The sequence below is a fragment of the Dipodomys ordii genome, unplaced genomic scaffold (genome assembly GCF_000151885.1).
Source record: "Dipodomys ordii isolate 6190 unplaced genomic scaffold, Dord_2.0 Scaffold90, whole genome shotgun sequence".
NCBI classification, from domain to species: Eukaryota; Metazoa; Chordata; class Mammalia; order Rodentia; family Heteromyidae; genus Dipodomys; species Dipodomys ordii.
In genome coordinates, this window is record NW_012267306.1 from 10,163,484 (window position 1) to 10,179,877 (window position 16,394).

Below are 16,394 nucleotides of genomic sequence, written 5' to 3' on the forward strand. Positions count from 1 at the left end.
TTTATTTTCCAATGACATCAAAAAAAAAGAAAAGTTATAGAGAAAAGGGGAAATTTATATCACATGCTAAAGCATTAGCTCCTCTGAAAACAAATTGGATAGGATAAGTAGACTTTGCTTCCATCAATTATCTAACTCCTTGAAGGAGTAGGATTTCATATTAATTTTCTACAGATGGCATGCCGAGGGACAAGCTGTTTATTTTCTCTTCAGTGGATAGTAAATATACCTAAAGCAATTGGAGCTTCTGTTTTGAGAAGGAGAAGGCTTTCAATAATTATTAAAGTGAACTATTATATTAATTTATTTCCTCAAAATATATTTTTTAGTGTCCAGGAGGAGCATTTACACCCAATATGCGAACCACCAAAGAATTTCCAGATGATGTTGTGACTTTCATCCGGAACCACCCTCTCATGTACAACTCCATCTACCCCATCCACAGAAGGCCTTTAATAGTTCGTATAGGCACCGACTACAAGTACACAAAGATAGCTGTGGACAGAGTCAGTGCTGCCGATGGTAGATACCATGTCCTGTTTCTTGGAACAGGTGAGTCAAACTACACTTCAAAGATTGTGTTCCAATATAGGTAGTAAGTTAGGACCTTTGTATGGAGAGCAAATTGCCTCTGATATTTCCTTTTGTCTGGAATTCAGAAAGCTATTTAAACCTTTTGGTGACTGTTTTTACATGTGTAAATGAAGCTAATAAAATAAATTATGTATTTGTTGTGAGAAATGAGTTTGTCAATGTTAAACAGCTGGAAGAGTTCCTGATACCTAAGTAAAATATAGGAATATTATATTTTTATTATATTATATTATATATGATTTTATACTCAGATCATAATATGAGCTGAATTGAGGACAGGAAAGATTTTTTTTGGGGGGGGGTCCATTCGTGGGGACTGAATTCTGGGCGTGGGCGCTGTCCCTCAGCTCTTCAGCTCAAGGCTAGCGCTCTACCACTTCAGCCACAGCACCCCTTCTAGTTTTTTTCTTTTTGCTTATGTGGTACTGAGGAATCAAACCCAGGGCCTTATGCATGCAAGGCAAACGCTCTACCACTGAGCCACCTTCCCCGCCCCAGGAATGATATTTTTGAAGCAAAGGAAATTTTGTGACTTTTTGATCAACACTTGGGATCCCTTTTCTAAGGATATTGTTGAAGATAATGATAGATAACAGGTTCTGTATAGCATTTGGAAATGAATTGAACTCAAATATAGGTATATTGTTAGGCAATATTAATTTGGCAAGTTTAATATATCCACAATTGTCAATTCTAATTGTCAAATTACTTTATCTGAAGTTAAATAAAAATACTTTTGGTCACAGAGATTTACAAAATATGCAAATATTAATCATGTTGTTGTTGTTGTTTAATGCACTGCTTCTCAAAGTGGTGTTCTCAGATCAGCAAAATCAGTACCACTAAAACCTGTAAGAAATACTCTATTTCTAGGCCCCACCCAGGAATGCTAGAAGTGAGACGCAGCATTTTATGGTTAATAAGTCTAGGAGGTAGTGATGATTCATCCTAAAATCTGAGAACCAATAAAAAATGTAATAAAACCTTAGCTATCTGCCTAAGCAAGTAGCTAATACTATATTTCTTTGTTTAATTTTTTTTCCCATAGATTTCAGGTCTTCTAGCTTAACTTCATTGTTGTGAATAACAGAATTTCACATAGCTCTTACTACAGTAATAAAATCCCCTCTCAGTTTTCCTACTGCAATATCAGACCTACTCCAAGAAACCTGCTACTCTCTCTTCTAATTTAGGAAATAGACTCACGTGTCTGTAAAAGTCATTATACAATATGGCAGCAATGGAATACGTATTTTGCATTAAATTGCACTCAAATTTCAGTCAGCTTAATAATGTGGTTTTACTTTTTCTTGGCTAAACAAATCCCAAATCTGCTTTTCTTATAAAGTTTCTTTTATCCTTCTTTATTCTTTGAATTCAAAGCTCACAATTCTAATTCTCACATCATCTCAGCTGGAAATTTCAGAGATAGAGACTGTTCTAACATCTGGCAACTTCACTCTGGCTCCTCTTGTTTTCATTGGTTCTTCTTCAATTCCCCAACCATCTGAATCCTAAGCCCTTCTTTCCAGTCTGACCACACGTAATTGCTCAAAGCTATTCTTCCAGCTCCAAGCCTTTGGGTATTATTATTGTTGTTGTTGTTATGATTGTTGCTATTATAATTATGTTCTTAATCACCTTATATTTTCCCTTTTCATTGTCATTACCATGCCTAGTTTGTTCTTTGAAAGAATCTCATTAAATTTTACCTAAAATGGCTTGAAACCATAATTTAATCTCTGTCTCTCAGGCAATTAGGATTACAGGAATGAGCTACTGGGCCTAGCTGTTCCAACTTTGGTTCCACACCAAGTCTTGATTTGATAAAAATAATAATTAAAAAAATACATACACATCTTCACTCACTACCACTTCTACATTATTGCTGATTGTGTCAGTGACTTGGTAGTTTTCTGATAAGACATGCCATTCTTTAAACCACTGAAATACTATACGTGCTTTTCCTTGCAACATTAGGTATTGTGGGTTTCTGCTTCTTTTTTTTTTGGGTCCGGTTGTGGGGCCTGAACTCTGGGCCTGAGCGCTGTCCCTCAGCTTTTCAGCTCAAGGCTAACTCTCTACCACTTGAGCCACAGCGCCACTTCCGGCTTTTTCCTTTTTGCTAATGTGGTGCTGAGGAATCGAACCCAGGGCCTCAAGCATGCAAGGCAAGCGCTCTACCACTGAGCCAACTTCCCAGCCCCGGGTTTCTGCTTCTTACACCTATGTATCAACTAATTCCAGCCTTCTCCTGGTCATTCTTTTTTCAGTCACTTCCTTGTCTTCTTTCTGCTCATAAATGTGGGAACCTCTATTCAGTGTTTCTGTCCATGACCACTCTTTTAATACATTTTTTGATCACTTCATTTATTCATCTGGCTTTAATTATTTTGCACAAACAATTCAAAATGTGTGTCATTAATCCTTGCGGGCTCAATATTGGATTTACAATTTTCTAGTATATAACATGTATTGTATAACCCATTAACATTTTAAACAATGTGCTCCAAGCTCATTTATTCTCTTCTACAACTCAAGCCAGAACTTAATCCAATCTTGCATATTTGTATTCATTGCTACACTTTACTCTTAAGGTTTACTCTGTCCTTGATAGGTAATTTCTCTGTAGGCATGTCACAGGACTGCATTAGGTCAATACATATTTGTCAAGGTAAATTAGAAATCTAACAATGTCCATTGTTACTCATGTAATAGAATGAATTCATAAATGCCTGTGAAAGCATTTATCTTCATTTACATACAAGATGCATTCTCCTAACAAGTAGGCTCCATGCAAATGAGCATAAACAATTGCTTTTAGTTAGACACTGATCAGATCAGACAATGTAGTTTGCATTTGAAAAAGAACTATTTTTTTTCTTCAAATCCAAGTAATAATTTAGGGCCTTACATCAACCTAATATCTGATATTACCAAGTAATTATTCTTGCTTTTTTTCTTTACCTTTTGTAGTCTGACTTAAAGTTGAACTTGGATAGCATAGTCAGATTGTTAGTTTCGTTTTTGTTTTTGTTTTTATTTTTGTTTTTCTACCTTAGGGAAACTTTTTTTTTTGGGGGGGGGGTCCGGTCATGACGCCTGAACTCTGGGCCTGGGCGCTGTCCCTCAGCTCTTCAGATCAAGGCTAGCGCTCTACCACTTGAGCCACAGCGTCACTTCCGGCTTTCTATTTTTTGCTTATGTGGTGCTGAGGAATCAAACCCAGGGCCTTGAGCATACAAGGCAAGCACTCTACCACTGAGCCACCTTCCCAGCCCTACCTTAGGGAAACTTTTGTGCATGGGGTTTTCAATCTCTCAAGACTGTTCTGCAATGTTTATGTAGATAGCACACAGTAAAAAAATGTGCTTTTGCTCTAATCTTTTGGCTTTTCTTGCTGCATAACTTGCTGGCACCTTTACAAAGTTATCTATATTGATATTTAAACAGTTGTGGCATTTTTTGAAACAATGTTTAGGCATATGTGTTTAATTATAGTGGAAAAATTCACTAATAATTGCTTACAAAGCTTCAAGACTGTTTTGATAATTCTATCTCAATAGAAAAGTGTGTGCTAGAGCAGTGTCTTTGTCAGTAGTGTCTTTATGGAGAGACTGTATTATACCAACTTCACTAGTTTATCCACATTGTCCTATAACACTGAATTACCATTTCTAATCAGTGATTTCTATTTATCCAAAATTCTAACAAGAGGATATTGGTGTAAAATAATTGGTAGTAGGGGGCTGGGAAGGTGGCTCAGTGGTAGAACGCTTGCCTTGCATGCCTGAGGCCCTGGGTTCGATTCCTCAGCACCACATAAGCAAAAAGGAAAAAGCCAGAAGTGGCACTGTGACTCAAGCAGTAGAGTGCTAGCCTTGAGCTGAAGACCTGAGGGACAGCGCCCAGGCCCAGAGTTCAAGGCCCACGACCGGACCCAAAAATAAATAAATAAAAAAAAAATAAAATAAAATAATTGGTAGAAACATGCTTTTTTTTTTTTTTAAGAATTCAAACCTTTTCTGAAATGGCTCTTGGGCAATCACAGGCTACTGTCCAACAATCTTTTAGCTTTTTGTATCTAAATGGGAGAATATATCATTTCTTCAGAATTGCCAAATCTCTAAAAACATTTTTAAAGACTTCTTTCACTGTTATGAACAATGATTCTCCAACTTGTTCACATGGAGGGAAGTTTCTTTTTCACTCAACGCTGGCACCCTACCATTTGAGCCACACCTCCACTTTCTAAGGAAGGCTTTTGTCATAGCTTCCTTCCTTCTGTGCCATCAAGAAATTTTTAGGGGGATTGGGGAAATAATCAGTCATCAAGAAAGCATGTGACAAGTTCACTGGAGTGCAAAACGGATATTATGTAAGTTTATTTGACATAAATATTATGAATAATTTTGTAATTAAAAGCATCCCCATGGGTAGTTGTGTGGCCTTAGTGCCTTGTAACTGTGATAATTAGTGTCAATAGTGAGTTTAACTCTAGCTAAGACTGAGATGCTGATAAATTGGCCTTACATTCTCATTGGAATGCCTCAGATTATAGTTTATGTATTGCCAGATAATGAACAGAGTAATCCAAAAAATAAATGAAAAAAGGAAAGGAAAGAGGGAAGGAGGGAAGGAAGAATGGATAGAGAAAGGAAAGGAAGAAGGAAAGAAAAAAAGGAGGGAGGAAGGAATGACAGAATTGGAAAACAAGATGGAATGAAAGACGAAAGAAGGAAGAAAAAGGGGAAGGTGACAGATGTGGTCATTGGCATTTAACTTTTACTTCTCTGTACATTATCAATATCTGGTCTAAGAGTGATCTGACTATGTAACCTATGGAACAAATCTGGGCAAGTGTATACTATATACACTAAGAATATTGTTTTATATTGGAAATGGTTAAGATACACAGAAGAAGAATATTTTGCAAGTAATAAAAATTAGGACTTAGGTTTCACTATTCATAAAGCTTTCTTAAAACTCAACCACACCCATTTCTTGTTCATGTACTAAGTAAGGTTGGTTTTGTGCTGCACAGGAAGACTTGACCAGGAGCCACTGAATCCTCAATGCACAAGGCCTAAAGTAGATTACGTTTGACTGTTTTGGTCTATACATGTAAAAGTAAAAGTATAGCAAAGAAATAACTGGTTTCTAATTTGAGGAGATAATATAGGGATGCATAATATTTCCCATAATAAATCATTCTACTTTTATTCTGAATTTTAGAAAGCTTGCTATGTTATTTAATTTTTAGCTAGAAGCTAAATTACTTATTTTCTCATTCCTTCCTAAGACAGATCATATATTTAAAATACATACACAAACATACATATAAAAATCATGGCTTTGTTTTATTCTGTATTATTTGCTCAGTTTCTTTTTTTAATCTTTAGGGCAGATGTAAAACAGCAGGAGAGGACTCTCATGGGATTAGCATTTCTATTTTAACTTTGCCACCTACTGTTTATTACCAGGCCAATTGCTCAGAGCAGACTCTAATGCATAAGCCCAGAGATTTCTGTCTGTTTTCCTTTTGCTTCTGGAGTTGGGAAAATATTTAAGTCTTTGGGTCAGGTTCAAACATATTCTGTCAAATTTTTATTTTAGTGCTACCCATGAATCAGAATGACATGTGGTTTTTTATGGAATAATGGAGAGTATTCTTATGAATGGGTGTTAAAGTTTTAGGGTGATTTAATATCATTATGAATTTTTAATGTAGGGTCAATATCTGTGGTGCTCTGCCAAAATTCTTACATGGCATCTACAATTTCATGCTTCTTATTAGCTTCCGTTTAACTGGGTGAGTACTAAGTTGGAAGCTGGCTCCAGTTAAGTCTTTTGAAAGTGTGGAAGTTTGAAGTTTGTGCCACATTTGTGACTAAGCCTTAACATGCTTGACTGGTAGTGTTGGAGGAAAACTGGCTTCCTGGTAAGTACAGTCCTGGCAGTTGAAGCTCGTAGAAATGGCACACTTAATGATCTTCAGAGCCAGGAATTCTGATTTTAAAGACCCTAAAATACTCCAAGCAAAATGTAGTACATTAGAGTTTGGGAACACTACTGTCAGTTGGAATCTGTGCCTGACTACCTTTTTAAATATGATGTCTACATTTCCCCTTTGCTTAGAAATAAGGAACAAATGCCTTTCCAAGTCACTCAATTTTTTTTTAAAAAAATAACATTGTGGGTCACTGCTTTGCAAGGCTGAATCTGAAAACTTCTGAGGGCTTTCCATGGGCAATACTAATTTAACTGTGTAGAATGATGGCTGAACTGATCGAAGGAAAATCATAACTAATGGGGTCCTGGCTGCCCGATCAGGTATGAGGTAGTGCAGAAGGCCATTTAAGAAAGATCATGATGTCCAATCCAGAGAGAAATATTTTCAATTAATTTACACCTTAAAGAGAGATTTACTTGAAAGGCATATATGGTTAATCTCAAGACAATTATTTCTAAAAGCAAACTCTTTTTAATATTACTCTTCAGAGATCTTTCTTTTAAAGTTAGCATAAAGTCTATTCTCCTATAATGCTTACATAAACGGCAATCTTGCCAGATGTTCAAGTTACCCATTTATTTAGTACTGTGCTCATAAATAAGCATGCTTCAGTTTCTGGAATGTGTTGTTATTGTTATAATGTAATATATGATTTATCTCATTCAACCCTCCTTCTTATTTTCTGAGACACAAGGAACCTAAGCGGCTTGGGGCAGTAGTATTGTTCTGATATAGTCCTTGATCTACATTCAATATCTAAGCTATAGAATTGTTCAAAGTAGCTCTTAAATAGGCATTCTTTGAATGAGTGAATGAGTTGTCCTCATTATTCAGCACTGTATTTAGATGGAATTTTAGATACATTAAGGTCATGCCAATATATAGTTTATGTTAAGTCAGATATGAATATTTTCTGTCTTACTTTGCTTTCTGATCATCTGTCTTCTTCAAAGTCCTAACTCACTGGCCATACTACTTATATTTTTTTCCTTTAACGAAGGTAATTCCATTTGCATTTTACATTTTGCTCTAAATGCAGTATTATTGTTTGTTCTATGCACATCAGAAGATGTCACTAATGGAGTGACTCTCAACACCCACTATTGGTATTCCTTTAAGTGCTATCACTTAACCCATCTACTTGCTGTCACCACATCTTACATGTGAACAAGATGACAGAAAAGACTGGTTAAACTGTGTCTTGAAACACACTGGATTCTTCTGTGTAAACTAACCTAACTTTTCTAGAATTAAGCATGTAAATTTGATGCATGTTGTGTGTATTATATTCTATTAAGAAGTGGAGGTAAATACTTTTAGTGATACAGAAAGGAAGCATAGATGAAATAGTATTTCATTTTGATTTTTTTCAGGTTATCATTAAATTTCTACATGTTTACAGTTTGTTTAAGATAGAAAGTATGTATGTATCCCAAATGCATCACATATTCACCAAAAAATACACACAGAAAACTTTCTGTCATGCTTCTCTTAACTAATTCAAATGGAATCTTTGTGGGTGATTGATAGACTGGGTAAACTTGCATATTCGCAGTGAAATGGTGCTTGTCAGCAAGAGGAGAAATGGAGTGATTTGCTCTGTACCATTGGCTCCTTGACTATTTAATCACCAACCTTTCTGTAGAGGACTTGAGAACCACTACAGTGAAAGCTCAGTCCTGCATGCTGCCTCTACTTAACTTCTACTTACAGGAGTGGAAGACAATTTTTGACCTCAATGACATTAATTTATGAAGCCTATTGTCTGCGTGTCAAGAATGAATAGCCACACTCTGGTTTTGTTCTTGATGTGCTGCCAAGGTTCCCTGGGGTGGATTTGGCAGCCTTTGTCCCCTCACAAGAATGTGTAGCCTCCCTTTCCTTCTGCCAGGGAGGCTGTCCCTCTGTGACTACTGCAAGACCTTTGGGGCTCTCAGTTGGGGTGGCCTGTGTGCAAAGCTAGCTTTAATTATTTTTCTTTATTTTTCTGGGAAAAGTTCAGATTTTAGAAAATGGAAGGAAATGTTTCATTGTAGAATGCTAAATCTAGTATAAATTGGAACAAGAGAATTTTAAATGAATTTTTGAGATGAATCCATTCATTAGAATCACATGTTTAATTTGGCTAAGTTACATACTTATTTTCTCTTCCACTAAGGCAGTATAGAACAATGAACCCCTCAATTTCTGCTTTCTAAATTCTAGAATATCCAAACAAGGAATAGAATTCTAGAAGTTTTCCTTTTAGTGCAGTGAGACTATTGCTATAGTCTTAAGAACCTCTAAGGTAATTAATACTTACTGTTCAAAGAATCTAAATTGGGGATAATTTGTTTATGACTGCAATATGAAAATAAGCAGCTTTTGCATGCTAGTTTAATGCATTCTTCTCCAAAGATTTTCAAAAAATAAAATTAATTGTAATAATCTAAAAATTCTGGATTTCTGCTAATTAATCACAAAGATGAGATGGTATGTGTTAAAATCAGCTTATCAATGAGTACATAGAAACATGGAAATATCTATATTATTAAATTACAATGTGACATATCCATTCAGTAGAATTTACAGCGCCTACTTAATGGTAATGATTTAGAAAAAAGAAAAGCAGCATCATTGTTCATTAATGAAGTTACAGTAAGAACAGTGAAGACAAAGCAATCTAATTCAATTCATGTTTATTAAATGTCAGAGTAGCTGCTTGATACACCTTTTTGATAGTTTTTTTAATTTGCTGCATAAAAATTTTCCACAAAATTATTGTCTTAGATTATCCATATTTCTTTTCTACCAGTTTCGATGGATGATAGCTGACCTGTCCTCTCAAGTCAGAGTCTCATAACATTTTGTCAGTGTAGTCAGGCCACATCTCTTTTTGAACTCATGGTCACCTTCTAGACTCACACACATTTTGCAAAATTAAATTTCTTGCTGCCTTAGCTCTTTTAGGAACGCATGATTCCCTGTCAGAAGGAAATTTTTATAGGCTATTAAAACTAAGCTGCTTGCCTAAGTCAGGCAGTCCCTCAGTCTATTAATACAGTGATAATGTAGCATAGTAATGGCACTGGCATACAATCACTCGCTTTTGCACTTTCTTTTAGTTACAACCAAATTACATGTTCTACCTGCAAGGAAGGATTTATACAAGGTGTGACTCATTAGAAGTTACCTTAAAGTATGTTGGCCATATTACCCAACATACTGTATATATGTATCCATGTGTATTTTATACAAGTCCCTTTGACAATGTTGTGGGAGACAGATTCAGAAGAGAAAGGAGAAAGAGGACTTCTCATGGCATAAACATGAAATTATTAAAACAAGAGTTATAAGTAGGATGTTGAGAGGAACTATCCAGTTTCAGAACTATTTAGGAAGAAGAAGGACTTGGTGGTAACAAATCCATTGGTGCCTTGATGTGAAGATTTATAGCTTTGCATATCAGTGCAAATGGGTATCTTTGGCTGAGTAAGGTAATAGAAAATGAGCAAGCAGTTTTCAAAAGTCATCAGAGACCAAATCCAAGATACCATATCTAATTATAGTATCAAACTATAAAATCTCATTAAAACCTCATAGTAGTGGTGCAGATTGGCAAAAAGTTTTACCCAACCTCCTACAACAAGTATTGGAAAATGGTTAAGATATAGTCCATTGCTCTCAACCAATCCACCGCTTCTTCCTGTCATTAAAATGACGAGTACTCAAGGACAGTAAAAGTCACACACTTTACCCATGAAATTCTTCAGTTGACAACTCAGAGCAGCACTAGCCGCCCGGGTGTCCCTGAGTACTACATGACAATAGATTGGCTAGGGGCTGGCCTGACACGACCATCTCACAAGCTCTGCTCTCCTATGATTCAATTTCATCACCAATCCCCAGATCCCATAATTATTCAATCACTAAAGACACAAATTCCATAGGTTTAATTTCTTGATATCAGGCCCAGTTCAGGAAATTGTGTGTGTGTATATGTGTGTGTGTGTGTGTGTGTGTGTGTGTGTGTGTGTGTGTGTGAGTTATGAAGCTTGAACTCCAGGCCTAGACACTGTGTGAGTTTTTGCTCAAGGCTAGCACTCTGTCTCTTGAGTTACAGCTCCACTTCCAACTTTTTGGTGGTTAGTTGTAGATAAGAGGTTCACAGATTTTCCTGCACACCTTGGCTTCAAACTGACTGCAATTCTTAGATCTCAACCTCCTGAATAGCTAGGGTTTCAGATATGAGCCACTGTTACCTGACTTCAGGATAGAAAATATTTCTTCCTTATACAGGTAAAAAGTGACTGGAATGGGAAATTCTCCAGGGATCTCTTCTCCTTTCTCTCCTCTCAGTGGGTGTGTTGTAGCTGTTCCAGAAATCCAAAGTCTCAAACACATTGCCACCAAACTTTAAAGACTCACAGTGAAGGTAGTGCCATTTAAATGAATGCAATAAAAAGATATATTAAGGTTTTAAAAAACCTCATCATAAACAACTGAGGTGGAATTATTATGCCCTTTTTACTGTTTGTGTTCAGTGAGAATTTGAGAGATTAAATTGTTTAACATTGTGAGCTTTTGGAAACAGTTTTGAAATGCAAGCCCAAGTCTCACACTTGATTGAAGATTTGCTGGTCTATCCAGAAGGATAAGTCAAAGAGGGTACACTTCACCATAGAGGGCTGTGCTTGAGATAGAGATACGAGAGTCATTTGCAATGTAGGTGTTAGTTGAGTTCATGACAATGCCTGAAGTCAGTCCAGGAGACTCTGATGATAAGGAAATTAACATAGAGAGTTCATTGAAGGGCTGAAAAAAAATAGATAGAGTTGAGAGCATGAAAGTAAGTGGAAGAATACAAGGAAGTAACATCGTGATGGCCTTAACAGGGAGCTGAAGAGTAACCATCACCTGTGGCCTCATTGTATCAGAGGGCCTTTGTACCATGCCACTTTCCATATCATCCTGTCTTCTCACACGCCAATGTTTGAGGACATACTGGACAATCCTAACATTAGTTGAGATTTTTCAAAAATTGTGTTAAATACATAATAATTTGTTAAAATACAATATGCAGGTAATTGGTCTATAATGTTGCCTACATTTGAGTACACACTCTGATAGGAAGATCTGAAAGAAAAATGGAAGAAAAAATAAACAGAAAGAAGGGAGGAAAGGGAGAGAATAAGGAGAGGGAAAGAAAGGAAGGAAACAAAGAAAAAGAAGCAACTTCAGTGATATATAGATAAATATGCTTATAGTATTGGAAACATTTCCTTTGCTCTGAAAATATACTGATGCACTCATGTACAAGAAGAGTAAATGAATATTTTTTTATTACACAAGCAGAAGAAGAATAAGGAAGGACAATGTCCTCCCATAGAGGTTAACATTGGTGATATTCTTGAGTTTACAAGGAAGGGTGACATAGGTTGTCTGACTTATTTTGAGCAGCTCTGCCAAGTGTATAAAGCAACTTCATTATCCATATTTTGTAGAGAGGGAAGAAAATTGCATGGTACTTACTGGGCTTCGTTACATATAAATAGAATGATATATAAAATTATATATTAAAAATCAAAATTTTACGTGCATGAAGACACACATAGAGAATGTATGTTTTATATATGTGTGGGTGCATCCATATGTGTGTGGTTCACTCAGAGGCACTGTAGCACCTGCTCTACCTGGGCTGGTGAGGAACAGCACTCATGAGTACTAAAAGCATCACCATCACAATACAGTCTCTCACATACCCAACACAAAACATTCTCTTCCTAAGGTAATGTATTAAGAGAGTGGTTTGAACCAGGCTCTCTTCAAGCTTTACACTCTAATCTCTGGGGAAAAACAAAACAAAACTTTGATTTCAAATATTTAACTACATTTCTTCAATTATTTTTATTCAGCTAAGCTGCATATGCTTATTGTAAACAACTGAGAAAGAGATTTTAATTAAGGAAAAAAAGGAAGTGTAGTTTATATTCTCTTGTTTGAAATCAAACATTTCAGCATTTCAGCTTTTGAACAAGAAAAGGTAGTATTTGCACATTCAAAATGCCTACAGACACTTGGACCACACCCATGACAATACAAAACACAGTGTTTTTTCTACAGGGCGACATAAAAATCTTCAAACCATGAGTAATGAGTAAAGAACATAAATAGTTTCAAGTCAGTGCCAGTCAGGTTTTATGACCAAATTAGTTCAAGTCAGCATGGAGTTTAAAATAACAGATATTTTAAAATGATAAAGCCCTATAAATGTTGAGGTTGGAAATAGGGATAAAAGATAATTAATGAGTCACTTAAAAAATAGAGACTAATCCCTAATTCATAATAAGAATTATAATCTTTATACTGATTTTCTTACATGCCATGAGATATCACAAATAGCTCAATTTGACTTTTTTTTTTTTGAGGGAGGAAAATTTTCCTTTGCTGTCACTTAAGGTGCTGATTCTGACTGGCTGGCATTTATTTTATTAAAGGAGGTCCTTGGTGGGAGGGGTTGATGTTGTTTGAGGAGGACTCCAGGCTCTTGGGAACTTTGGTCTCTGCCATCCTTAGGAGGAAGCATCAGTCAGCATTGTCTTGTGTCAGCATTTATCAGACTTAAGAAAGTTCCCAAATGTTCCTCTTTATTCCAGTCAGCTCTCACAGGAAGAGGTCATATCTGCTTTTGTTATTTGATCCTATAAATCTCATTTTGCACTTTGTGATGTTTTGCTTTTGAGTAGAAGACTAGAAGATATTTAGGGGGATCTCATTATGTGGCCCAGGGTAGCTTCAGGCTTTTGGTCCTGTGACCACTGCCCTTTGCAGGTATAAATACCACTAGGCCTGGCTCTAAAAGATACTTTTAAGCATTTCTTCCAAATGCAAGGATCTATATAGAACACATTTCACAGCTTTTCTTTTTGGAAAATGATAATTAGCATTTTCATTTATAAAATATATATGAAATATTTATATCTCTAGATAAAGAATTCTGAGTCTTTTTCAAAAATTAAAAATATTACTTCATTATTTTTTAGCCCTCTTGTTTTACAGAGAACGCTACCAATCATTGTGGCAAAGTGTCTTTTTACTCTTGATACTGCCAAAGACTTTTTTTTCTTTCCTTTGCCATTCATTTTTAGCTATTTTCATATGTGTACTAAGTCTTGCCTCTTTATATTTATTATGTTTTCTTAATGAATTATTGTATCTATACTGTATTATTTTTCATCAATTTTTGAGAGATTTCAGCTGGAATTACTTCAAATTCCCCCCACATTAGGATATTCTTTTAAAATGAGGCCATTCAATCATACCCACAGCCCAAGAGGCTGTTCATTCCATCTTTCTTTCTCTTCTTCCTTCCTTCCAATTTAATAAGTTCTTATGGTCTATTTCTAACTTCATTGACTTTATCTGTTTTCAACCCCAACTTGTTAGCCTTCTCTTCAGCCATAATATTAATCTTTTATTTATAGCTATTATACTTTTAAATCTAATATTTCTAATTTTAAATGGTTGTTATTCCTTTGTTATCCTGTTTACTCATTAATATCATTCCTTCAAGTTTTGAAAAGAAAAAAATCTTTTTAATTTCTTGACTATATTTAGGTCTTCTTTAAAGTTACTGTTTAGTAAGCTCAATATCTGCTTTATCTTAACTTCTTTATTCTTTTTTCATGCTTGGCCATATTTTCTTTCTCCTTGTTTATGTGTAACAAATTTGTTTCTTAAATGTTAGACAATTCTGTTTACTTTGTCTAAATAGTACTATCATTTCAATAATGATATTATATTAGGTGATAGTCTCAATCATATTTGATCTTTTTTTAACTGTTCATCAGAATGTATATGCTCAAATAAATCACTTCAGTTTCTCAAGAATCCAACTCTAAACTCTTTCTCTTCCATCAGGTCTTGGTCATACATTTTGTGTGCCTCTGAAAAGCTCAGGTTTGCTTTTGTCAGTTGGATATGAACAATCCTTACAAGTTGTTAATGAAATCTGAATGCAACCAGAACTCTAATCTCAGCCAACATATTGATGAGATAATGATTCATTATTTTGCCTCTTGCCTGGGCAGCTGCAAACTCTTAAGCCTGGGTGCTCTCATACTCTGTTAAGATGTTGCCCAGTACTCAGGATGTGGGCACCCATGCTGGACAGTTCTTTTCCTCTCTTTGCTCCTTGAATTCATTTCCTTCTTTGCTCCAGACATTTATATAAACCTCTTCATCTCAAGTGAGACTTCTGTGCTCAACTTGAACATTAACTCCCTGAACCTCTATTGGAACACAATCCACAGATGGTTGTGATCGTGGGGATCAGCCTATTGGCCACCTTTATTTTAATCTTGCACTTTCTGCTATAACTCGGTATGAGTGAGCCCCAATAGCGGGCCATGTTTTACAGCTTGTAGAAAACTTTCTCAGTCGAGAAACTTGTTCTAGTAACTTACTTTATCATGGTCAATGAGCATGGTGTCCTCCAGAAAGATTATCCTTATGACATTTCTCTTGACAATATTTAGAAGTTTCCTTTTTCCTTACATCTATGGCAACTCTAGGTTTTATCAGACACTCTGATGTTTACAGACTAAGTGTTCTTTTTGCAATTTCATGAATCATATGTGTGAATTACACCTTGATTTTCAAAACACTTGAAGCTTCTTTATTAGAATTATGCTTTATGTGGTGCTGAGGAATCGAACCCAGGGCCTCAGGCATGCAAGGCAAGCACTCTACCACTGAGCCACCTTCCCAGCCTATTAGAATTATGTGTGTACCTTTTATTAAGTATCTTTATTACATCATTATTTTAAGCATTAGTAGAAAAAGTGTGTTATTTTAGGGAAATACACAGAGAATTAAGATAAGATTTGATAAATTTATATTATAAAAAGGACTAATTTGGTGATTACCTCTTTGATTAATATAGGCAACTACCACAAAACTAACAGGTTAAAAAGAGTCACACTGCACAATTTTTTGTTTTTTAAATCTTGAAATCTCTGTAAAATTTAGTGATATTTAGGAATTCCAAAGATTCTACATCCATGATCTGATAGAAGAAACAATATGTATGGTTTTACTAGATTACCAAAGGGCCTGAGGGAGGCAGTCTGAAAGCCACACTTAGAAAGTATTTGTGTGATTGAACATGTCTAGAGTTGCCAAGGAGACAAGTGAAGTTAAAAATATCAGCAAATGAAGGTGAAAGTCTATGTATTATTTACATTGTGGTGAAGTATTTAAACCATTCTGAAATTCTTTACATTGTGGTGAAGTATTTAAACTATTCTGAAATATTCTGACAAAAAAACTTGTTGAACATAGTTGACCCTAAGACTTTCAGATTTATGTGATCCTGAAAATTATAACATCAATACATTTTAGAAAACACTGATTAGATGACTTTTTTTTCTTTTCTTTTGGACACTGCATTTTAAAAAGCCTCCCCTCCCATGGGAAGCCTTGCAATACTATTGAGGACCAAATGGGCCTCTAGCTGTCCTGAGCTGATGTTGAAGGTGTGGATATCACAGCTTTTCCATGATATAGTCAAGAGTCACAATGTAGCTGGGCGCTGGTGGCTCACACCTGTAATCCTAGCTACTCAGGAGGCTGAGATCTGAGGATCGCGGTTCAAAACCAGCCCGGGCAGGAAAGACGGTGAGACTCCTATCTCCAGTAAACCACCAGAAAACCGGAAGTGGTGCTGTAGCTCAAGTGGTAGAGCGCTTGCCTTGAGCTGAAGAGCTGAGGGACAGCGCCCAGGCCCAGAGTTCAAGCCCCACGACTG

At 35.9% G+C, this 16,394-nt stretch overlaps 1 protein-coding gene across 1 annotated transcript in view; it reads left to right on the forward strand.

The window, feature by feature from the left end:
• Sema3c (sema domain, immunoglobulin domain (Ig), short basic domain, secreted, (semaphorin) 3C) overlaps nucleotides 1–16,394 on the forward strand; it is a 161,478-nt gene that overhangs the window by 123,444 nt on the left and 21,640 nt on the right. The window contains exon 12 of the mRNA XM_013026091.1: nucleotides 330–552. Within this exon, the coding sequence (XP_012881545.1) occupies nucleotides 330–552 (223 nt within the window). The remainder of the gene's footprint in view (nucleotides 1–329; nucleotides 553–16,394) is intronic.